We start from the raw sequence: 26,525 nt of genomic DNA, 5'->3' as shown, positions 1-26,525 counted from the left end.
GAAATTTAATGGAAATGTTCGAGGAAAAAGAGTAGTCGAGAAAAGTAGGTGCTTTGCTGTTTTTGTGAAAGGTGAGAAAATGACCATTTTCCCCATGAAGAAATGGGAATGCTTCATCTTGGCTGCAGAAGGTGAGAAAATTCTAGAAGTATGCAGTCACCAAATTTGATGGTTAAGATAGGCAGGAAAACCAAGTAAGCAGTGCAGAAATATAGTATTAGAAAGAAACAGGGGTAAAAATCTTGAACGCAGTAGTTATTATAAAATAATAGGGAATATAATTTGAAGTTTTATTGAAGAATTTGGAACAGTTTTGAAGGAATATAAACTTAAAGGTTGACAAAACATATTGTGCAGAGTCTAGAAAGCTCTAGAGTCATTCAATTTATAATAGCATTGGTGAATATAAAAATATAAGCTATTGAGTAGCGATCGAAACATACATAATGCTTGTCAGGGAAGGAATATATAGAGCACAACACTGAATTTAATGTACGTGATAATTCTTAAAATACAGCATGGTCTGAAGTTAAATACTAAGGCTGAAGCTGAGTATGTTAATACACTATTACATACAGTGGGTCTGATTGTATATGTTATTAACAGACAAAGCATCAAAAACAGCACAGACACTTTTGAAAATAACCGAAAAGCTGTTGATAATTAAATCAATTTAAGATCAAATAAAATTCTTGAATCAGCAAGATTGAGCAAAACATTACAGCTTCTAGGAGAACCCATAGACAATTTCATTAATGACTCTACAGATTAGTGGAAAACTATAAATATGGAGTATTGAAATCAGAATTCCTAAGACATGGAATTGCTGTTGGAAATTTGATGAAACCTGGTCAGATTTCTTACGTTTCAAAGAAGTTTAACTTGAAAGAAAGCTTTTCAAATCATGCTGGGAAGCAGAAACCAAAAAGACCCGTAGACAGATCCGAAGAGGGGCAGAGAGTTTTAGAGTCATATAGCACAGAAACAGGTCCTTTAGCCCAACTCGCCCATGCTGACCAGGTTTCCTAAAATAAGCTAGTCCTACTTATCTAATTTTGGCCTATATCCCTTTAAACTTTTACCATCCATGTGCCTTTCCAAATGTCTTTTAAACTTTGTAATTGGATCTGTGTTTATCACTTCTTTTGGTAGCTTATTCCATATACACACCATCCTCTGTGTGAAAACATTGCCTCTCAGGTTCCTTTAAAATTTTTCCCGCTCAGCTTAAATCTATACCCTCTATTTTTGGGCTCCACTACCCTGGGAAAAAGACCTTGGCTAGTCACCTTATCTGTGCCCCTAATGATTTTATAATTCCCTGTAAGGTCACGCCGCAGCCTCCTATGCTCCAGAAAAAAAACCTCCCAGCCTAACTGGCCTCTCCTTATAACTCAAACCTTCTGGTCTAAGTAACATCTTTGTAAATCTTTTCTGCACCATCTTAAGTTGAACAACATTCTTCCTGTAAAAGAGCGACCAAAATTGTATGCTGTACTCGAAATGTGATCTTACCAATGTCTCGTTCAGCTGTCATGTGATGTCCCTACTCCTGTACTCAGTTCTCTGACTAATGAAAGCAAGTGTGTCAAAGGTTCTTTACCACCCTGTCTACCTGTGACACTACTTTCAAGGAACAATATACCTGCACCCCTAGGTCTTTCTGTTCAATAACACTTCCCAGGGCCCTACCATTAACTGTGAGTTCTGCCCTGGGTTGTCTTCTCAAAAAGGCCAACACTACGTGAAGGCAGCAACAGTCTATTAACTTTACAAGGTAACGGCACTCTAAAGAGGCACATGACATGTCAAACACCAGATGATCAGTGTCAGCGCTGTGGAACAATAAGATCTTACAAACATAGAAAATGTGGGAAAATGGATGTTTCAAGCCGGAACCCTTCATTACTAATGTCGATTTTCCTGCTCCTCAGATGCTGCCTGATCTGCTGTGCTTTTCCAGCAACACACTCTCAACTCTGATCTCCAGCATCTGCAGACCTCACTCTCTCCCGGACACGGAAATGTCAAGCCATCAGTAAGGAATACTAGATTTGCAAATATTTAAGTCATTTCTGGAAGATATGCAGATCTAAGACACACAGTTTCAGAACAGCAGAAGTATTGGTAGCCATACATAATAGAACACCTACAGCTTTTAGAAAAGAAAACTGCATTTGGTTAGATACATAAAGATATCTGAGGTGGTTGTAGAAGAACTAGCAAAGCAAGACAAGCCAGAATAGACAGAACATATATATTCAGTGGGAATTGCATTGATACTATGCTAGATAATGTTGCAAGTGTTACTGTCCTATCAGAAAAAGCAGCTGTTTTGGCCTATAGGGATAACATTGCATTATACAGGAGAAATAAAGGTGAGGGTAAAGTTGCTAAAGGCTATAGGGGTGCTCTTTCATTAAAGAGAGATGACTGGTGTTGGCGCAACTTGAAGGTCATCGCACCTCATGCAAGGGGAAAGGTTGAGGAGAGTCTTTCATGGTAACCTCAGCGAATGTACAAATTGTACCTATGCCTTTGGCATAACTCTGAATCACAATTCAGCTGTCCAGGCAGCTGAGCTAACCAAATCTCACATGTGAAATAATTGTCAGATGCATAAGAATTTTACAGATTAAACTACAATGCAACTCATGTTGAAAACATGTCCATTGTTTGCAATCAACTAACTTCACCTTTGACTCTGTATACCTGCCTTGACTTCTCAAGTTGGAGGAGATCAGTAATATTCTAGAGATTATCTGGGCCAGAAGTGAACAATATTCCAAACACTGGTCCAGGCACAAACTGTTATTGGCGAACTAGTCAAGAGGCAGTGCATTGAAGACTTCAGTGGGCTTCCACGACTCCTGGTGGAATCCAGACAGAACAATAAATCAAGTAAGATCACTTAGGTTGGTGTAGAAGAGTTGTTTAACTTTGTCAAGATTTGGAGTGCCGGTGTTGGACTGAGGTGGACAAAGTTAAAAATCGCACAACACCAGGTTATAGTCCAACAGGTTTATTTGGAAGCACTAGCTTTCAGAGTGCTGTGTCTTCATCAGGTAACTAGATGAAGAGCAGCGTTCCAAAAGCTAGTGCTTCCAAATAAACCTGTTGGACTATAACTTATTGTTGTGTGATGTCGAACTTTGTCAACACAGAAGAAGTGACAAACTTCACAGGACTGATTTGAAATGTTCAGTCCTGTGTCTTGTAAAACAGGATAGTCAATGTCAATCATAATGCTGAGTGAGGAGTAACTTTTCAGTAACACAACTAAGAGTTTGAGTAAGTTTACTTCACCTGTCAAACAAATACAATGGGCAGGTAAAGATATCCAGCCTGATCAACATATCCCTCAGTGCAGCCAAGAGCACCATTCTAAATTATTTTGTTCAAATCTATTAAATAAAGCTTTTATGGATTACCTAAGATACACAAACAAGGGCCTCCCCTCAGACCCATAGTCTCACTCCCTGGCACACTAACATACAGACTAGCAAAGGAATTCCAACGAAAACTGAAATACCTAGTAGAGGACTCATACCACTCTATCCACTCTACCCAAGAATTCCTGAACATTATCAAAGACACCAAGGTAGAAGAGGACAAAATAATTGTCTCCTTTGACATAACATCAATTAACATCAGCCTGGCCAAAGAAACACTGACCTTACTTCTAGATGAACCAAGGACACAAACACCAGACAGCACCAACTCCATCAGCAAGGACAACATCCTCAAGCTGGTAGACCTGTGCCTCACTACCCACTTCACCTTCAATGACAAGACCTACAAACAAAACAATGGAACACTCATGGGATCACCAATATCAGGCTTCTTTAGCAGAAGCAGTAATGCAGAGACCTGAATGAACAGCCCTCCCCAAGATCCAACCCAAACTTTAGGTCTGCTATGTCATCACAAAACAGATCAAATTAGAAGAAACTGACAACTTCATCAACAACATCCTTGCTGGCATAAATTTCACAAAAGAGGAGGAGAACAACAACAGATTCCCCATCCTAGATGTTACAGTGGAATAAACAGTTGATGGAGAACGGCAAACCAGCACCTGTAGGAAAGCAACACACACAGACCAGATACTTAACTACAAAAGCAATCATCCCAATCCTCACAATGGAGCTGCATCTGGATATTACTTAAATGGGCTACAACACACTGCAGCACCCAGAAACTACAAGTAGCAGAAGAAAAATACCGATACAGCGTATTCAAGAAGAACAGATACCCGATAAACACAGTCTGCTGATTCTTCAACAATGAACTCAAACAAGTGGATACAACATGCCCAGAAACTCTAGCTACACTAACATTCATCAAAGATATCTCAGAGATGACTACGAGATTATTCTGACCGCTTTGCATCATGGTAGCCCACAAACCTACCAAAACACTGAAACAGCTACTGATGATCTTAAAGGACCCTATACCAACAACCAGCAAAACGAATGTAATTTACAAACCACCATGCAAGGACTGTAACAAACACTACATTGGACAGACAGACAAAAAACTAGACATCAAGATACACAAACACCAACTAGCTACCAAAAGACATGACCCACTATCACTGGTATCCTTACATGGAGTTGAAAAAGGACATGACTTTGACTGGGGCAACACATCCATCTTAGGACAGGCTAAACAGAAACATGCACGGGAATTCCTAGAGGCCCAGCATTCAAACCGAAACTCCATCGATTTGAACCCTATTTACCAACCTCTTAGAAGAAGAACTGGGAATAATACCACCCACCTTAACAGACCAAGATACATAAATAGAAAGTGGGACTGAACACCAGCGCTTCACTGGAGACTCACTGATGATGCTACCTAACATGGTGATGAAATATCTGAGAACAAACCTGCCAGCTCAGTGAGCAAACTTACAACCTGAACCTCAACTTGAGCTATAAATCTTCTTGAAAAAACGCTTATGAAAATTAGATTACAGACTAAATGCTTTGGTATTATGGGACCGTGTTCACTGCCAATGTGTATACAGGTTGAAGGTGAAGTTACCTGCTGTAGTGCAAACTACAAACAAAAATCCTGAACTGTTGTGAAATGTATTTGTTACCTTAATATACACTGCAGAGCTATTCTTGCAGGCAATTTGAATTCATTTTTATTTGCAGGCATCAGTTGATTAGAACCAGAGTGGGAAATTTGTGGCATGTTATTTGGGAGGGCTAATGGGTGTTGGTAGTTGTATATATTTCATTGCCAGTGTATGCTCGACAGTCTTATTGAAAGATTAATAGCTGTTATAGCTGGAAATGTGTTGCTGGAAAAGCGCAGCAGGTCAGGCAGCATCCAGGGAACAGGAGAATCGACGTTTCGGGCATAAGCCCTTCTTCAGGAATGGGGAAAGTTTGTCCAGCAGGCTAAGATAAAAGGTAGGGAGGAGGGACTTGGGAGAGGGGCGTCGGAAATGTGATAGGTGGAAAGAGGTCAAGGTGAGGGTGATAGGTCAGACTGGGGTGGGGGCGGAGAGGTCGGGAAGAAGATCTCAGGTTAGGAAGGCGGTGCTGAATTTGATGGACAGCACCGCCTTCCTAACCTGAGATCTTCTTCCCGACCTCTCCGCCCCCACCCAGTCTGACCTATCACCCTCACCTTGACCTCTTTCCACCTATCACATTTCCGACGCCCCTCTCCCAAGTCCCTCCTCCCTACCTTTTATCTTAGCCTGCTGGACAAACTTTCCCCATTCCTGAAGAAGGGCTTATGCCCGAAACGTCGATTCTCCTGTTCCCTGGATGCTGCCTGACCTGCTGCGCTTTTCCAGCAACACATTTCCAGCTCTGATCTCCAGCATCTGCAGACCTCACTTTCTCCTAATAGCTGTTATAATCATGTTCAACTAACGAACAGTTGATTATAAGCAAATATAGCACATAATGAATATTCCGTATGGAATCTGTGTTCCCAATTATTTATTTGTCATTATTAAATACATAGTATTTATCTACATAGCCATTATTTTATATTCAATCATTAGATTAGCAGTCGAGCAATGAAGATACTCTAGTTAGTCTATGTTTATATAATATGATATAATCTGTGAATTGGCACAAATCTGAAATGTACTTCCTGGGTGGACTTGTATAGTAGCTATTCAGAGCAAGTCATTCACCAAGGTTTATATTCACAAACAAAAGCTTGATTTTGATAGAGGCGAGGTTTGCTCGAATTGCTGCTTGTCATTGTAAATGAAGCACAGCAGTTCTTTGAAAACTAACAATTCTGATTAAGGTAAAATGTATTAATATAACATCCTTTAATCCTCAAAATTACTGGCCAATGCATTACAAGAGTAGCCAACTTATGCTATAAATGAACAGGATTTACTATGTTCTATTAGCTATTAAGGGAATACTGTACAGGCCAAAAGAATTCCAGTAAATCTTTTTCAAATTATGGTGTTAAGAATGGTTAGATTTTATCTTTATTGAATATATATTTTGAACATTTCCTTTTGAAAACATGCCCTGTCTCTGCAGTGTGTGTGATAGGTTTTCAGCCTCATAAATGTAGTAAAGCTGTTGTTCAAAAAGGTTTTCATTTTGATATTAAATTTTCCATTTATCATAGGAAATTAATGTCATAATGATTACCATTGAAGACTGGAGTGCAGTATGTATGTTTGATGCAGCATGCAAATAGATTCATGGGGTTAATTAATTTTCTTGGGTTCTGTAACAATCTTTTGAAGTATCTAGAAACCATTAAATTGTTTTTCAAGGTATCACAAAGTTTGTGTAATAGTTACATCAACATTGCAATAAAACTAAGATTTAAACAAATGCAACATGAATTTAACGCATGGTTCATTAGCATGGCTGAAATCATTTGTGTAGGCTAAAACAATGCTGACCCCACTCTGTGAGTGTTATTTTTAACTATGTTCACCATTCCTGGTATAGTAGCGTGAAGTAGAAGGATGGATTCTTCACTCGGCTGACTCTATCATCTCAGTCATGCTGTGCAGGGCTAAGATAGGGGTTAGATACTACTTTGTGGAAGCAAGGGTGGAAGTGAATGTTTGGAAAATTGAAGACAAGCCTTCACCTGTTTTGTTTTGTTTTGTTTTGTATTGTGAGGCAACTCCTGGGTGAAGCCTGCTTCATACAATTAATGATAGAACCTTCGTTATTGTTGGAGAACAGAGGGACCTCGGGGTGCAGGTAGATAGTTCTTTAAAGTTAACATCAAATATAGACAGGATGGTTAAAAAGGTGTTTGGCACACTTACCTTCATTGTTCAATCCTTTGACAGTACAGGAGTACAGGAGTTGGGACATTATGATGAGGTTATATTGGTGAGGCCTCTTCTGGAATACTGTGTCCAGTTCTGATTGCCCAGTTAAAGGAAGGATATTATCAAGCTGGAGAGGGCTCAGAAGAGATCTACTGGGTTATTGCTGGGTATGGAAGATTTAGACAATAGACAATAGGTGCAGGAGTAGGCCATTCAGCCCTTCGAGCCTGCACCACCATTCAACATGATCATGGCTGATCATTCCTAATCAGTATCCTGTTCCAGCCTTATCTCCATAACCCTTGATTCCACTATCTTTGAGAGCTCTATCCAACTCTTTCTTAAATGAATCCAGAAATTGGGCCTCACTGCCCTCTGGGGCAGAGCATTCCACACAGCCACCACTCTCTGGGTGAAGAAGTTTCTCCTCATCTCTGTCCTAAATGATCTACCTCGTATTTTTAAGCTGCGACCTCTGGTTCGGCACTCACCCATCAGGGGAAACATGTTTCCTGCTGCCAGAGTGTCCAATCCTTTCATAATCTTATACATCTCAATCAGATCCCCTCTCAGTCTTCTAAACTCAAGGGTATACAAGCCCAGTCGCTTCAGTCTTTCAGTGTAAGGTAATCCCGCCATTCCAGGAATTGACCTCGTGAACCTACGCTGCACTCTCTCAATAGCCAGAATGTCTTTCCTCAAATTTGGAGACCAGAACTGCACGCAGTGCTCCAGGTGTGGTCTCACAAGGGCCCTGTACAGCTGCAGAAGCACCTCTTTGCTTCTATACTCAATTCCTCTTGTTATGAAGGCCAGCATGCTATTAGCCTTCTTCACTACCTGCTGTACCTGCATGCTTGCCTTCATTGACTGGTGTACAAGAACACCCAGATCTCTCTGTACTGCCCCTTTACCTAAATTGATTCCATTGAGGTAGTAATCTGCCTTCCTGTTCTTGCCACCAAAGTGGATAACCATACATTTATCCACATTAAACTGCAGCTGCCATGCATCTGCCCACTCACCTAACTTGTCCAGGTCACCCTGTAATCTCCTAACATCCTCATCACATTTCACCCTGCCACCCAGCTTTGTATCATCAGCAAATTTGCTAATGTTATTGCTGATACCATTTTCTATATCATTAACATTTATTGTAAAAAGCTGCGGTCCCAGCACGGATCCCTGCGGTACCCCACTGGTCACTGCCTGCCATTCCGAAATGGAGCCGTTTATCACTACCCTTTGTTTCCTATCAGCCAACCAATTTTCAATCCAATCTAGTACTTTGCCCCCAATACCATGCGCCCTAATTTTACTCAGTAACCTCCTGTGTGGGACTTTATCAAAAGCTTTCTGAAAGTTCAGGTACACTACATCTACTGGATCTCCCTCGTCCATCTTAAGAGTTACATCCTCAAAAAATTCAAGAAGATTACTCAAGCATGATTTCCCCTTCATAAATCCATGCTGACTCTGTCCTATCCTGTTCCTACTATCCAGATGTGCCGTAATTTCATCCTTTATAATAGACTCCAGCATCTTTCCCACCACTGAGGTCAGACTAATTGGTCTATAATTTCCTGCTTTCTCTCTCCCACCTTTCTTTAAAAGTGGTATAACATTAGCCCCCTCCAATCCTCAGGAACCGACCCCGAATCTATCGAACTCTGGAAAATAATCACCAACGCATCCACGATTTCCCGAGCCACCTCCTTCAGTACCCTGGGATGCAGACCATCAGGCCCCGGAGACTTTATCAACCTTCAGACCTAACAGTCTCTCCAACACCAAATCCTGGCAAATATAAATTCCCTTAAGTTCAGATCCTTCAGCGACTGTTACCTCAGGGAGATTGCTTGTGTCTTCCCCAGTGAAAAATGTGTTGCTGGAAAAGCGCAGCAGGTCAGGCAGCATCCAGGGAACAGGAGAATCGACGTTTCGGGCATAAGCCCTTCTTCAGCCCTCCTGAAGAAGGGCTTATGCCCGAAACATTGATTCTCCTGTTCCCTGGATGCTGCCTGACCTGCTGCGCTTTTCCAGCAACACATTTTCAGCTCTGATCTCCAGCATCTGCAGACCTCACGCTCTCTTCCCCAGTGAACACAGATCTGAAGTACCCATTTAATTCCTCTGCCATTTCTTTGTTCCCCGTAATATATTCCCGTTTCTGTCTTCAAGGGCCCAATTTTAGTCCTAACCATTTTTTTGCCTTGCACATACCTAAAAAAGCTTTTACTATCGTCCTTTATATTATTGGCCAATTTACCTTCGTACCTCATTTTTCCTCTGTGTATTTCCTTCTTAGTAATCCTCTGTTGCTCTTTAAAAGCTTCCCAGTCCTCAGTTTTCCCACTTATCTTTGCTATGTTATACTTTTTCTCTTTTAACTTTATATGTTTCTTAACTTCCCTCGTCAGCCACGGCTGTCCATGCCTCCTCCTGGGATCTTTCTTCCTTTTAAGAATGAACTGATCCTGCAACTTCTGCATTATACACAGAAATATCCGCCATTGTTCCTCCACGGTCATCCCTGCTAAGGTATTGCACCATTGAACTTTGGCCAGCTCCTCCCTCATACTTCCGACTGTACCCTCTCCCTCTCTAATTGCAGATTGAAGCTTAATGTATTATGATCACTACTTCCCAATGGCTCCTTCACTTCGAGGTCTCTGACCAATTCTGGTTCGTTACACAATACCAGATCCAGAATTGCCTTCTCCCTGGTCGGCTCCAGCACCAACTGCTCTAAGAATCCACCTCTGAGGCACTCCACAAAGTCTCTTTCTTGAGGTCCAATACCATCCTGATTCTCCCAGTCTACCTGCATGTTAAAATTCCCTCATAACAACTGTAGTAACATCTTTACGACAGGCCAATTTCAGCTCCAGATTCAACTTACATCCGACATCCAGACTACTGTTTGGGGGCCTGTAGATGACTCCCAAGAGGGTCTTTTTACCCTTAGTATTTCGCAGCTCTATCCACACTGACTCTACATCCCCTGACTCTAGGTCCCCCCGTGCAAGGGACTGAATATCCTCCCTTACCAACAAGGCCACCCCACCCCCTCTGCCCGTCAGTCTGTCCTTGCGATAGCACGTGTAGCCTTGAATATTCATTTCCCAGGCCCTGTCCACTTGAAGCCACGCCTCAGTTATCCCCACAATATCGTATCTGCCAATTTCCAAAAGAGCCTCAAGCTCATCCATCTTATGTCTAATGCTTCGTGCATTCATGTATAGTATTTTTAATTTGTTACTGCTCTCACCCTTCCCATCAACCCCTATTTCACTCAACCTTACAGCATGATCCCTTTCCGAGTTTTTTGCCTCATTGATACAGTTGTCTTTCTTGACTTCTCTTGTTCTAACTTTCCCTTCAATTTCCTTTTTAAACATCCAGTTTGTCCCCTCCCCCCCGCTACTTAGTTTAAATGTAGCGGTGCTGCAGTAGAAAACCTGCCTGCCAGAATGCTGGTCCCTAACCTATTAAGGTGCAAACCGTCTCTCTTGTAGAATTTATGCTTACCACAAAATATACCCCAGTGATCCAAGAACTTAAATCCTTGCTTCCTGCACCAGTTCCCCAACCACACGTTCAAGTCCATTATCTCCCTGTTTCTGGCCACACCAGCCCAAGGAACTGGAAGCAAACCGGAGATAACCACCTTGGACGTCCTGCTTTTCAGCCTTCTTCCAGTTCTCCGAAGTCCCGCTGTAATATGTTCCTCCTCTTCTTCCCGACATCATTTGTGCCCTCATGTACCACCACCTCTGGCTCTTCACCCTCGTCCTTGAGGATTTCCTGCACTCTGTCCGCGATGTCTTTCACCCTGGCACCAGGAAGGCAACACACCATCCTTAAATCCCGTCTGCTGCCACAAAAACCCCGGTCAGTTCCTCTCACGATGGAGTCCCCTATTACCACGGCTCTGTGCGATGTCCGACTCTTCCGCTCTGCCTCTGCGCCAACTTTTGATTGACAGACCTGGCCACCTTGCGAACTGGCAGTGTCATCAGTCTCCAAATGCTTCAACTTGTTCTTGACAGGTACTTCTACCGGGGTCTCTTGCACCTGTCTCCTCTCCGCCTTCCTCATCGTCTGCTCTCTTCTGGCATGATTGGTGTAATAACCTCGCTGAAGGTCTTGTCCAGAAAGATCTTGTTCTCTCGGATGAGCCTAAGGTCCTCGAGTTCTTTCATCAGCGCTGCAATATGCTCGGTCAATAGCTGAATGTGCACACACTTTCCACACACATACGAGCCAGACACACCAGAGTCGTTGATCTCCCACATCAAGCACGTAGCGCACTGAACCAGCTGGGCAGTCATGTCTTCACCCTCTTCGACTGTGGCGTAATCACTTCACTCAACCTCCTTGTCAAAGATTCCTGAGCTGAAGCCTCACTCTTCGATCCAAACTTCCTTACACCCTCTTTTTGTGGCAAGTCTGTGGACTTTTAATTTAGGTTAGAGGAGGAGGGAGGGAGGGAGACCCTACTTTGTAGGACCTGGGGTTTAGAACTCACCCTCTCTAATAGCAATCACTTACCTTCCCGACCGGCTTTGCACTCCGCCTGAACTTCCGCCCAGCTCCCGCCGCTCTCTGCTGCGAAAAGACCGTTGGCGTCGAGGTAAGTTCTTTATATAGCAATCACTTACCTTCCCGACCGGCTCTGAGTTATAAAGAAAAGTTGAATAGGCTGGGACGTTTTTCACTGGAGCATAGGAGGTTGAGAGGTGACCTGTTAGAAGTTTATAAAATAATGAGAGGATAGAATTCTTGATAGTTGCCTTTTTCCCAAGACGGGGTATTTTAAGACTAGGGGGTATATTTTTAAAATGAGAGTAGAGATTTTAAAAAGACATGAGGTAAATCTTTTACAGAGTGTGGTTCGCCTGTGGAATGAAGTTCCTGAGAGGTGGTGGATGTGGGTACAATTACAGCGTTTAAAAAGCATTTGGGTGGATACATGAATAGGAAGGGTTTGGAGGGATATGGACCAGGAGCAGGCAGGTGGGATTAGTTTAATTTGGGATTATGTTCAGCATGGACTGGTTGCACTGAAAGGTTTGTTTCCATCTGTATGACCAAATGACTGTGCATTTTTGGCCAGCGGTGGTGTACAAGACCTAAGAGAGGAAACAAAATCGGCTATTACGTAATAACAACCAAAGGTGTAAATTTAGTTGTCTTTAGCTGTTTTTTCATGTATTTATATGTAATAATTTTAAATGCAAAACAGGTTTAATGCTGTTAAGTAAGAAGAGCTTTCAACAGCAGCAAGTAAAATACTTATTTAATGTAAACAAAAGAGGATGAATGTTTATGAAATTTATGTAAGTTTAATTATTTGTTCACTGTAGTTGTTACAACTGTTTAGCCATTGTTCTGAATGTTAACAAGAACAAGTAATGTGATATCACGCTGTGATTGATCCAAGATGTTCATGACTTTCTTCTTGTGGTGTGATCATAAATGACCACTTGCACATAAAGATCTGTTTCAATTATGTTTCGTGTGGTATTATCCCCGGGAGAGACCTGTGGGGGGAGAAAGACCTTGTTAAAATAAATTATACGAGTGAGGATGTTATTTTGAAATTTCTTTGCTTTGACTTAAAGCACCATTTTAAACTACTCATTCTTCACTCTTTACAGTTACAGGAAGGGATTCAAAATTGTGCTGAACCACCCATAGTTTAGATTATATTCCCTACAGTGTGGAAACAGGCCCTTCAGCCCAACCAGTCCACACCAACCCTTTGAAGAGTAACCCACCCAGACCCATTTCCCTCTGACTAATGCACCTAACACAATGGCCAATTCACATGACCTGCACATCTTTGGACTGTGGGAGGAAACCGGAGCACCCGGAGAAAACCCACGCAGACGCGGGGAGAATTGTGCTACCTCTTTGAAGAAATTGTACTCTCTCAAAGATATCACCGTGTCTCTAACCTGGCAGAACAGCAAGCTTCTAGAGATACTTACCAAGTATATTTGGAATCTAACGTGATCGAACATTGAACATTTTCTCTATTTACTCATAGATGTGGGCATTGCTGGCTATGCCAGCATTTATTGCCAATTACTAATTACCCCTGAAACACTGAATTCCATGATGGGGGATGGGAGGTGCAGAATTAGACACACACATAATGCTGTTAGGAATGGAGTTCTTATCTTATCCTTTCAGCAACTAGCATTCAAATTCCATGTAGTCTACATTCATTCCAATTTGTGCAATTTTATTTTGGACCTAGTTGCAAGGGTAATTAGTTCCTTCCCTAACATTTGTTGTCTCCACCCCTGCATGATGAGATGCATCAATAGTTTTGTTGTGAATAGAGTGTTTACTTCATGACAATAGATACTACAGGAAGTGTTGAGGTAGCTAGGAAAAGAGACCTAGTCATCTATATGACAGAAAGGCTGACAGAAGTTTGGATTCAAACTCTCACAATAACTATACTAATTAAAATGTATAGGATCAACTTAAGCTGATCCTCATTTGGTGACTGACAAAAGCTCAGCCCAATTTATCAACACTTTTGCAAATAATCATGAATCTACTTGACATTGCGAGATAATAAACTGTAAACTGTATGTTCTTAATTTGAAGAACTTCAGATAGTGATAAATCTCAGCCAACTGAGTAATATAAATTTACCACCATTTATAATGAATTTATCTCAACTTTGCCATATACAGCTGTATTTCATGGGATGCTAAAGTAGGTGATAATAATCTATAATAAAAGTGCCAAATTTTGTTGGATTCCCTCTGTGTCAAACATTGGAATTCACTGGAGGGGCTGAATCTGAATCTTGTTTGTGTTTTACATCTAACCAACACTTTGTTAGTTAATTGGAAATCTGTTTTACTTAGTGTGCACATATGATGGTTGAGCATGAGTACAGAGGAAAATAATTCTGGAGGTGCACATTTCTGTTTGCAGTAAACCTTAACATCTGTAAAATGGAATATTCCACAACATAAAAATAAAATGATGCTGCTGGTTAGTTTTCACATTGAAACACATTAAAAGTAAATAAGGATTAAACATATTATACAAATTCCTAGTTACCAGCCACTCTGAGGACACAGTGATGTGATTATGGCATTTATATCCCTTTATATTGCCAATAATTTGTGGAGCTAATGTTTGATGAAACTAAATACCTGATCATAACAGATTTCCCTACACAGAACATTTATGTTTAATTAAAGAGCAAAAACAAAGCTGCAGACACTAGAATTCTGAAAATCGGTTTGAATTTTTCTATTGTGAATCAAGTCCTGTCACCAGGCCCAGTAGTGAGAGTTGCTTTTATCTGGGGTAGCAGAGAGACTGCGATGTTGCTAGTGGTGCCAATTAAGTGCCAACCTCTGGGCAATAGTTGGCCAGTTTCCAGAGCAGCCTATAGCTCAGTAACCTCAGGCATCATTATTTTGAGTGCTTTTGAAGTCCCGATACAGTAAAATCGCCTGTTTGCATCTCTACTCTTTGTTCATTCATTTATCCACACAATAATTACCTCACTTATCTATGATATTAAAATAAAAAAGAAAAACCTAATTTCCTGGAATAAAACTATGTACGATATGTTTTGTTCTGTCCAGAATGCCTTGTTGGTTGTTTGCATTCTCTGGGATTGTACCCTCATGAACGGTGGGTCTTCAGATGAATTTTGAACAGCCAGCTCCTGGCAATCGTGCACTAGCAATTGGGGTTAGGTGGATGGTAATTGTGATGCACTAGCAGTGAATTAGGCATGAAAGGAGGTAGTTATTGTTGCTGTGGGTGACAATCAAGGAAGAAAATGTCCTAAAACCTGACTGTGGAGTCTGTCAGAGCCAACTGGCATTCTTTGTTCTCTGCAGTAATTCTTTCTGCTGCTGGGAGTATCTCTGGGGGCCAGAATGAGCAATTCACATAAAATAAAAGCACTTCAATCTGAGGTGCAGAGTTTGAGATGGGGGGGAGACTTGGTGGTGGGGTCCTGATGGAGGTGTGTGTGGGCTTCTTGTGGCAGCCAAAATAAAGGACAGTGCCTTAAAATAGAGAAGTTAATCATTCTGGCAGGAGGGCATTTGCCATTATGTGCCTCAGAAGGATGGCTGTCCAACTGACTTTTCTGATGCTGACAGTATGTCATACCAAAGAGACACCATTGGGCCTCTTCCGAACATGTTCCCTCCCCATATGGTCAGTCTTGCCACTTAACACTCTATTCCTAATTAGCTTACATAAGTAAGTAAAGTTGCCAAAGCTCCATAGGGCCCCTCTCATTAGAACCAACATCTGGTGCTGAGTTTAACCTGATGATTATCTTGCCTGACAAGGCCTGACCTTTATGCTGATCTCAGCCAACACAGGAATTGAACCTGCACTGTTGGCATCACTCTACACTGCAAACCAGCTGTCCAGCCAACTGAGCTAACCAAACCTGTATGGGATAATTTTACCCATTAATTCTTCAATTCCTTTCATAGATGCTAATTGTTGAGCTGGGTGCTTTTAACATATATGGCTTTGTCTCTTCCATATTTAACTTCTATTCTTTTTGGGTTATCAGAATATTATTTATACTTCAAAAAATAATATACAAGATCTGTGACAGATTGTAAAGGAACAAGAAATAAACAAACTTTTACCTTTGGATCCACGTGTACTGTTTTTCGATCTCTTTTGTTTTTGAAAAGGAGTCCTGAGGCATTATCTGTGGCTACCTGGTAAAATGGACTGGAATTGCACGTGCAGCTCTGTGTGTCCCAATTGTAGAAGCTACCAGAAAATTAGCGGAAATAAGTATGTTGAGATACAATTAATCATTCAAGTATTTCTTACTCCATCCTGATGATCAAGAAACCATTGCCGATTGTTGGAAAAACCCATCTGGCTCACTAATGTCCTTCAGGGAAGGAAATTTGCCATTCTCAGACCTGGTTCTGGTCTGCACGTGATTGCAGGGCCAAAGCGATGTGGTTGACTCTAAGTTGCCCTCTGAAATGGCATGGCAAGCCACTCATTTCAAGTGCAGCTAGGGCCAGGCAATAAATGCTGGCCAGCCAGCGACGTCCACATCCCACAAATGAATAACAAAAAATAAAAATTGGACAGTGTCAAGACTTTAACATCAGTGTCTATTGTGTTTAAATCTTGACCTTGTATTACTTTGTACTGTTTTGCTGCACAGTAAGTGTATACAAGAGAGAGAAAGCAAGGGATTATTATGGAGGCATGGCTTTCCTAATATGCATGTTATTAACATAAAAACAAATTACGGCAAATGGTTGAGATCAGAAAGTTTTGGACAAGCTGTTAGATCTGTCAGCATCAGAAGGGAGAGAGAAACAGAGTTAATGTTAATACTGTTTCTCTCTCCACAGATGCTGTCAAATCTTCTGAGTTTGTCCAGCTCTTTCTATTTTTATTTCATGATATTAATGTCAATCTTCTAATAAAATGCCAAGTGCCATGGTTTAATAAGGGCCTGACCTCCTATGTGACTGAACAGCTGCAACAGCAGTAATGGGGCAGCAAATTTGGATTGAACAGATTCTTTCATCCAAGATCACTGTTGTTGTTTACATGACAATTGATAGTTTTAACATATTTGTGTTTTGGTGTGAGACAATGCCTCAGGTATGTGACTAAACATTTCACACCTAGCTTTGTGCAATGTTGACAACTCTGAATTCTGGGAATAAATACTTGATTGAAAAACGTTTGCTGAATAAAATTTTGAGGGACCAAAACTAAAGAGAAATTAATACTGCACTGGAACTAATTAGAGGTGTCTGCATCTTATTAAATCAAACCTTAAAATAACATGAAGGACGTCATTCCTATTCGGTACTTTACCAAGAACTTCAACTCAGTGCTTATTTTGCTGAATGTTTATGGCTTGGGCTTTGGCCAGAACAAATGTTTTGTGCCAGTTGAGTAACGCGCCCCAGCAGTTAAATAAAGATTTAGTTTTTATTGCCGAAAAGAAATGTTGGATCAATTAAAAAGTTTCTGGAACCTTTTGCTTTATTATGCTCAAAGTACAACTGAGTTCATGACCACATCCGGTGATGCCAGATGCTGGTATGACATGTCACCACTGTTCTTTCAAAGAAGACTGCTGGTTCTTAGTGGGATAAATGAGCTGGAAAAAGTATCCTTCTTAAAATTGAATTGTTACAAGTCTTGGTACAGAATTGTCTGTCTATTGCAATATGAATTAATGATGAGGCTGTAAAAGTAACCATGCTACTGCAGATTTGTTATTGTAACCAGTTGGATCATTACTGTACTTTAAGGAAGGAAATCTGCCATCCTTATCCAGTGTGGCTTGTACGTCTTTAGTCCTACACTAAGGTGGCTAACTCTGAAATAAGGTAACTAGGAGATAATTATTAAACTGTGTCCTACACAGCAAACTAATACTTGAACTGCCACTGGTATGCATAAGAGTGTTCAATCTCACTGGTCCAATCCAGTAGAGTAGAATTTTTTTTAAACACCTATCCTTGTGTATTCTTTAATGAGAAAAATACAAAATGTATCTGTAGTTTGGGATGTAATCTGCAGAGGGTGATTTGCTGTTGAGCAGGAGGTTGTCAGCCCATCATTATCTTTGGAGTCATAATATAATCTATTTGAAATTCCTTTAATGCCTTTAGGTGTTATATTCCACTGGTCTCACAGTGTTCTTTACACCTGCAGTTACATTATCTCTAGCAGTCCTCTTTTTAAAGACAAATTTGAAATTAAGAGCTAAAAATATTCATAGTCCTTTAGATATTCTGACCCATTATTGTAACACTGAAAAATGAAAAGATCTCAATCATCACAGACCATATAGACTTTGCGTGAACTTGTTAAATCTTGAATTTTATGAACAATAATAAAAGTAGCGAGCTCAGAAGTGAAGAGTATGAAGAATAGATAGGAGAAACTATTTATATTAGAAGTAAAATTGGTTACCAGAGGTCAGATTTAAAATAATTGTGAGCTTGGTGCTATATAATGGACCTATTTGTTTATCTCAATAGCTCAGAATTATAATAATTGTTAGTCCAAAAGTACCACTGGTGTAATGGAAGAAATTGGACAGCATCATTTGAGTTTCTATTTTGAAAGCTAAAATTGGGATCAGTTCTAGGTCTTTCCCTTGACCAGCAAGTTCCAGATGCATCCAGTTAGAATTCTAAAGAGCAAAGCCAGTTAATGACAAAGAGCAGACTGAGCCTGGGTGACTGATCTGAATTCTATCTTCTGTGATTGAAACACTTTTTCTAAAGATTCTTGATTTTTACTTCATGCACGGCAAACAACTGTACATGCAGTTTATTCCATGGTCAGCAGCTCTGGCTTGGACAGCGTTCCCCCTTCTTACCATGGTGTATACTGCAATCTTTGCATCCCCAATCCGGAGAGGTATGACATACTCTTTCCTTTTTATAGTCTGGAGAGAGTCATTAAGCCCCCTCCTTACCCACCACCACCACCCTACAACCCCAAACAATAACTTGTTCAGTTAAGATGGGCTAAACGTTCTGGAGGAGCTCCCAATGGCCCCCAAGCATAACCATAGTAACAGACCCACCTGCTGCAGAAAGAGATGATGCCTCAACGAGGAGGTTCCTTTGGAAGCATTTGGCAACATTTTGCTTATTTAGAAATAGCACAGTTATAGAGACATGGAGATGTACAGCATGGAAACAGACCCTTGGGTCCAACTTGTCCATGTCGACCAGATATTCTACATTAATCTAGTTCCATTTGCCAGCATTTGGTCCATATCCCTCTAAACCTTTCCTATTCATATACTCATTCAGATACTTTTTAAATTTTGTAATTGTTTCTAACACCTCTTCTGGCAGCTCATTTTATACATATACCACCCATCCAGGTAATGACCATGAAGAGGGCCTGTGCCCGAAACGTCGAATCTCCTGTTCCCTGGATGCTGCCTGACCTGCTGTGCTGTTCCAGCAATAAAGTTTCAACAATGACCATGAAGAGGCAACCACACTCATGGATGGTCAGCAACTGTGGTCTAGTGGCTATGACCAATTTTGGTGGGCGAGGTTCTTCAGTAATAAAGCATCAATTTCAACCTTTGAAGACAAGAGCCCACCAGGGTTTTCTGGTTACTGTCAAAGCTTATGCCTCTTATCTGCATTGCTGAATGGAAATACAAATAGGAATGGGGCTTACTATGGGTCTAATTTCCTGCTGATGGTCACCTGCCACGTATTGTTCAGGTAGCCATTCTAACTTCTACCAGCCTGTTCAAAAGTGACTTGCCGTTGGGATCGTGGTTCCAATCTGGCACAATGGTTATTAACATGAAACAGTGGACCCACTCACCAACCTTCTTTTACTTGACAGTACGGAGCCCACACATCGTTAGTTAAAGTGGGGAAATTTGAAAGAAATTACTGTCAAAGGCAACTTGGCTGTCCACAGTAAGCACTGTTACAGTCTTTGCTGACAGATTTGGCATTGACATGACTATTATGGCATAATTTTTCTGTACCTTTTCCAATAAGTTCCATACTAAAAACAGTTGAAAATGTTAGGATGAATTCAAGTGAAAATTAGTTCTCAATAGCTTAATTACTTCTGAATAGCCTCTCTGTGCCCAAAAAATATTTAATAAATTGAAAATTTCATTCTCTCAAGGAAATCAGTGTCAAATCTTTTAAATAAAATCCAAATTTTATTGTTTCTGCCTGTCTTTCATCTCTTGTCCTTAATTCTATGTGTTCCCAATCTTTTCTTTACATGCTGTCATATCATTAAACTTTGCGCTTTGATACTTTTTAAATTTGAGTCAGTGTGTGAAGATTCTTCAATCTGAAGCACACTGAATGTTTTAAAGCAGTATAAGTATAATCAAAGATAAGTATTTGTTAATTGGTTGAATAGCATCATTTTGCTTTTCCTGCATAGACATATCGTATATCTCCTGTGGAGGGCATTGTGCTGGAAAAGATGCTAGCTTGGAGGGAATTTCTGCTGTGGAGTGCAGAAGAAATCTGTGGCCAATTGTCAGAGAGATGAATGGCCAATGCTATTGAGAGCACTGAAATAACTTCACAGAGGACTGTATCTGTCACCAAGTCACCCTTTATTTACATTTGGAGAATCCTTGATACTGATCCAGCTCCCTCAGAGCCAGTTCTGAGAATGAACAGATTGGTCTGATGTTCCTCTTGTCATCTGTCAGCCAAGGCTCCCTGATTGTCCGTGATTAACAGCTCCAGTCAGGGAACTATATCCTATGATGTCCACCTGGCTAACCTCATTGCAGTCACTTTAAGCACAATCTGTGTCAATGTATTTGGCTTTTATAGAAATAAACATAGAAATATTGGTAATGTGAAATAAAGTGATTAGCATCCTAAACTGAAAGATAATTTAACATTTTGAGCAAGATCTTTCTACCACCAGAACTCTAACTAATGATTGCACTTGCCATGTTTCCTTTAAGATACTGAATGACCTGCTGTGCATATTCACTAATTTTACTTTTGTTTCAAACTTCCAGCTTTGTTCTTTATGTTAAAAATGATAACAAGTGCATAAGGAAAACATATTTTTGGACACAGGAACAAAAATGTAGAAGATGCTGAGGAATCTTGCTCAAACGTGGCAACAGGCTGACTATTTAAAGTATGTTCTGCATTACAAGCAAATCATTTTATGTTTGGATCAGAATTTTGCATCAAAGTGTTATGCTTGGATCAAGAATCCTGCACAATGGGACTGAACAGAATGTGGCTTGGATCACGAAGTCTGATCTTGATTTAGGTATGACTTTATCTAGACAATGTTTCTTTCATTATAATACTGAAAACAGAAATGGAAGTGATGATACTGTTACCTTTCAATGGCTGTAGAATATTTTTATGTCTAACTGAACAATGAATCATCTCTGTCCAGGTTTCTCTCTCGCAGGTTTTCCAACATAATGTTTACGACTCTCTTAGCAGATAATGCAGTGTATTTAATTTTCCATTTATTCATTTAAATCCTCCATGACAGGCATTCAATATTCCCAGTCTGAGATTTCTCTGTGTGCTGTGACTGGGTAACTAAGTGTTTAAAAGCAAAAGTGTTCAGCGATCTGGGAGTAGCGTGGTAAGGAAAAGCTGCAACATTTAAAAAATGTTGAGAAAGATCTGTCATTTTTTTAAGCATATCTTTGCAGTTAGATTGATCCTTTGTAAATGACTGTTAAGAGTAATTTTATTGTAGGAGAAATATTGGTTCATATGACCAAATAACCCTTGATCTGGAATATTAACAGGGACAGAAGTTAAGATTTGCAAGTCATGAGATTGGACACAAAGATGTTCTGCACCAAAGATAAAGAGGAAATAGATAAAGAAACTTTTGTTGTAAATGCACAAATAAGTTCTCTAGCAGAAGAGACATAAAGAAGACAGATGTAGAAACTTCTGAAGGTGAAGATTGAGCCGAATGCAGAAGTACAAACGCAGACCAAGAGAGAACGCAGGCAGAGACAGAAAGGGGAACACAGTATTTGTGTGAGAAAAAACAAGAAAGGTTTTCAATGAAAAGGTTAATTTTCCATTTGGCAGAAAGATAAAATATAGAATTCTAGTAGTTCTTAGAGCAGTAATGTATCTGAGTACTATGATACATCAGACTGGTATGATTTAAGTGAGGGTGGACTCATAGATGTGTGCCTTGTTGATGTTAATCTTATTCTGGGACTTCAGATGGAATATAATTGCTGGTAAACATGACCTGAGGACTATAGCGATTGATTGGGAAACTGAGAGATCCTATGTATCAGAGCTTAGACATTCTAACTTCAGAACTTCCTGCGGTGACACATTTGTGTGTGGAGTGATGCAAGTACCTGTGGTTGTGTAAAACTTGTCTTTGTTGTTTTGACTATTTAAAATGAAATTAATACTTCCATTTTAAATCTAATTTACTTGTCAATTCATGTTCAGTTTACATTGACTCCGACGTGTATTAAACTAGAGTTATGAGACATGAAATTTTTGTTGGTAGTTTCTTCATTTGGTAAATTATTTTTGGTTTACAATTTCCCCATAGCAGTGTTTTATACTAGGATTTAGAAATGCTGATTTCTAAAACCTGCTAAACTTTTATTCTTCATGATCCTAATTATTATTTGTTAGCAGGTTGTCTAAAAATAGATCACAGTTGAGTGTTCATTTTTCCTGACATGCACATGCGTGCTTTTCAATGCCTAGTCCAGTTATACTTAGTCTGACTATAACTTCAATGCTAGCATTTAACTGACACAGTATAGCTAACTCAGCTTAGGATTGAGAAAGTCTCCTCAATGTTATAATATCCTTGATGAGTTCTACTTGGATTTATCGATTCAACAATTTCCACAGAGAGTACACAATTTGAATAAATTAAACCAGAAATTCAAGCTCAATACAATTATACCATCACTTTGTCTCAAAATGGGAGTTGAGTAGATAGAGACTGAGGAGGCCAATAAGTCCTCATTATCTGACTTGGTACAGTGAAATCTTTTAATATCTTGACTTCCTTTGCATACCGCGAGTGAGCTTCCTGCCTTTTACTGTCAAGAAATAGTAACATACCTGCAAGCAGGAGCACAGTAATTGAAGGGGAGAAGATCCTTCTGCAGGAATGTTTCATGGTAAGTAGGTAGAGCACCAGTTTATAATATGATGCGGAGATAGACAGCCAAACCAAATCAGCCTTTCTACTTATGAAATCACAACACCGTAAAATCAAAACCTTCAAAGATCCTCAAAATTGACCCAAATGGTTCCTAACCAAGCTTTTTTGGATAACCAATACAAGACTTTGTCAGTAATCAATTCTCAACACAGATGTATTGTTTCAATAAAAGACTTAACGATGTATTGACAATACAATAATTTTATGACAGTAAAATTAAATAACAAAGAAAACTAATTGGTCTATGCCATAATCCTAAAGAGCCTTTGTTTTCAGCCCATTTCACACATAAGACAGACAAACAAACATAGTTAAGGGATATATGAAAGAAAGTAACACAACTGGCCAAATGACTTAAGTGATTTTCACGATATGTTCCACAGGCATAGATGATGGTTTCTTGGTTGATTTTCTGAAGCTGTCAATCTTGGTCAAATTTACAGTTCACTTAAATAAAGGCAGAATTACTCACAACTTAGGTTTCTGTTCTCTGAGATTCCAAGAGCTGCTAATGGGTGGGTGGGCAGGGAGCTTTTCAAACCTTCATGATTAGCATCAATAGCCTTTTTTTGAAAACACAGTCCTAAATCCAATTTAAACTGACCACTCCCTTATAGAATAACGGTCTCCTCTATAAGCTTCCAGTTGCCATCTGCTTGAGTTTAAGATCATTCCAGACGAGCAGAAAATTTCCAGGTATCGACCTCATTAATAGCCAACTTTTGACATCTATTTAAACATCATGTACTTCCCAGTAACAAAGTATCTGCAGAACCTTTTATCAGAAACCAATCTGGAATGAACTTCCAGGCCTTCCCTCCCAAATCAACAAAAGCTTGGTTGGTGTGTTTTCCTTTTAACACAAGCTGTGACCCACAATCCAAAAGTCACCTTTGCCTCACAGTTCCCAGTTCACAGCTCCAAACCAAAATTGATAAAAGATTAAAATAAAAATAGTGTAGATCAGCATGGGTCTAATACAAGTGGGATTTGTGATTTGGAGGTGTGAGGGAGAGGGTAACGGTGACAGAGGGCCTCCCATGGAAAATTGCAGCTTCTTCAGCCTTCTCGAGGAAAAGCAACAAAATATAAGGCCAAAGTTCTGGTGTGAACTGGTTGATGCATTGGAAATCCATAATGGCTTTTCTGTGCGGACCTCACTATTATAGCCACCAGGCCATGATGATGACATTACTGCCCTATGTATAGACTGAAAGAAGAATGCTGCTGGCTTCCACTGGGAATTTTTCTCATATATATATATATATATAAATAACAAAATCTGAGATCTGAAACAAAAATAGAAATTGCTGATGAAACTCAACAGGTGTGATAGCATCAGTGTGAAGATGGCAGAGTCAACATTTCGAATGCAGTGACTCTTCAGAATTTTCCTAACTTGCTCATAGGAAAAGGCCAAAATTGTAACCATAGAATTGATGCTTTGCATCACTGAATGAGTGCTGCAGATGACAGAACCACCTGATGCTTGGTTTCTATTGGGGAAGCAGTGTTAAAATCCACAATATTGTGTGATCATAACATGACTTACTATACACTGTATATTATATAATATAAAATACTTTTAACATGGATTCTTGTGCTTTAAATCCAGTTCAATCATCTAGTTGATATTTGCAGATGGCTATATGCCAGTCTCAATTGGAGAATTAGCTTCTATAAAAAAAGGATGATTTAGGTCAAAGGTATGCAAAAGCATTTTGTGTTTTGGTTTGTAAACTCCTGGGTGCAGTGAAATGACACTCAGGCTTTGGTTCATAAATAAAAATACCTGGGGATCAAATTATTACTGAAAACAAGAACAAATAATTTGTACAGTTGTGAGCATGAATTCCCTTCAGTAACTGAGGTAGATCAGAATGTTCTGTTGCAAACAGTCTGTGGTTTTGGTGTTTCACATGTGCAGAACATAGCAAGACATATTGGGTCACTAAAATGCAACAACATGTGTTTGCCACTGGCAGCCGTTTGCATCAAAGGGTAAGTGTGGACAAATTTTGGAATGATTAACACCACAATTTGGCAATATTGTAATGTGGTTTAAGAAGGTTTAGGGTTTAAAATTTTAAGCTCTTGAAATCCTACTGCACATGTTGTCTCCAGGTTTTATAATGTTTTTGAATAGTGGTGAGTTCTAATTCCGATACCAGTCTCTGGTTTGTTTTATCTTTCCTCCTTCCTGAGTAGTCTGAAGATTTCAGCTACAATGTGAATATTGTTTGCAATATAATGAATATTTCTGAAAGTGAGAACTGTCATCATAAAAGTTGATTTTAGGGCAGTTTAACCTAACACCTTTGGGGTACTGATGAAAGCAGAACAATGCTCGTTGTTTTGTCCCCTCTCAATTTCACTGCCTGCTAAAATATTGGGGAAAGATTAAAACTGTTTCATTAGTTCCTTTGCACTTGGCAAGTTAATATGCTGTAATTATTTTGTACTTACTCTTTTTACATCTCCCTGAGTTGTTTACTCTTGGTCAAAAGGTATGGGGCTGGAAAAGCACAGCCAGTCAGGCAGCATCAGAGGACTAGGAGAGTCGATGTTTCGAGCATAAGCTCTCATCAGGAATGAATGTCCCTGATGAAGGGCTTATGCTTGAAATGTCGACACTCCTGCTTCCTGGATGCTGCCTGACTGGCTGCACTTTTCCAGCACCATACTTTTTGACTGATCTCCAGCATCTGCAGTCTTCATTTTCTCCTTGTTTATTCTTGTGCAAGCATCTATTCCTCATTGCAATCTAACAGTTATTGTGCCATGTATTTCCTCGGTTGCTCTGGGAAGCGGGAAAGGAAGTTGCTAAGCTGCTGGCGAAGATCTTTGCTTCCCCACTCTCCAAGGGGATTGTATTGGAGGATTGGAGGGAGGTGAATTGGGAAATCCCTGGCAATTACAGATCAGTCAGTCTTACATCTGTGGTCAGCAAGGTTTTGGAAAGAATTCTGAGAGATAGGATTTATGACTTTTTGGAAAAGTATAATGTGATTAAAGGCAGTCAACATGGCTTTGTGAGGGACAAGTCATGCCTTACAAATCTTATTGAGTTTTTGAGGAGGTGATGAAGGTCGAGCAGTGGATGTGGTGTATGTGGGCTTCACAAGGTATTTGATGAGATTCCCCACGGTAGGCTCATTCATAAAGTCAGGAGGTATGGCATACAGGGAGATTTGGCTCTCTGCGTTCAGAATTGGTTGGCTGACAGAAGGCGGAGAGTGGTTATAGATGGAAAGTATTCTGCCTGGAGGTCAATGGTGAGTGGTGTCCCGCAGGGATCTGTTCTTGGGCCTCAGCTCTTTGCAGCTTTTATAAATGACTTGGTTGAGAAAGTTATGGGGTGGGTTAGTAAGTTTGCCGATGACACAAATGTTGGAGGTGCCATTGATAGTATCGAGGGCTATTGCAGGCTGCAGCATGACACTGACAATATGCAGAGCTGGGCTGAGAAATGGCAGATGGAATTCAACCTGGATAAATGCGAAGA

General features: G+C 40.1%; 1 protein-coding gene and 1 long non-coding RNA gene across 2 annotated transcripts in view; one reads left to right on the top strand and one right to left on the bottom strand.

Annotated features, from left to right (window-relative positions):
- LOC148152102 (uncharacterized) overlaps nt 1–19,897 on the top strand; it is a 41,165-nt gene extending 21,268 nt beyond the window's left edge. The window contains exons 2-3 of the long non-coding RNA XR_015757700.1: nt 1,935–2,038; nt 19,203–19,897. This is a non-coding gene — a long non-coding RNA (uncharacterized LOC148152102). The remainder of the gene's footprint in view (nt 1–1,934; nt 2,039–19,202) is intronic.
- cfap299 (cilia and flagella associated protein 299) overlaps nt 12,620–26,525 on the bottom strand; it is a 694,354-nt gene continuing 680,448 nt past the window's right edge. The window contains exons 5-6 of the mRNA XM_087989061.1: nt 15,955–16,084; nt 12,620–12,837 (exon numbers count right to left, since the gene is read on the bottom strand). Coding sequence (XP_087845187.1) covers nt 12,742–12,837; nt 15,955–16,084 — 226 coding nt within the window. The 3' untranslated portion in view covers nt 12,620–12,741. The remainder of the gene's footprint in view (nt 12,838–15,954; nt 16,085–26,525) is intronic.

The sequence above is a fragment of the Chiloscyllium plagiosum genome, unplaced genomic scaffold (genome assembly GCF_037043375.1).
Source record: "Chiloscyllium plagiosum isolate Xiang-an unplaced genomic scaffold, Cpla_swu_hap1 HiC_scaffold_1, whole genome shotgun sequence".
NCBI lineage: Eukaryota > Metazoa > Chordata > Chondrichthyes > Orectolobiformes > Hemiscylliidae > Chiloscyllium > Chiloscyllium plagiosum.
The sequence above is the reverse complement of the archived record's forward strand: the minus strand, read 5'-3'. Positions and strand labels throughout refer to the sequence as shown.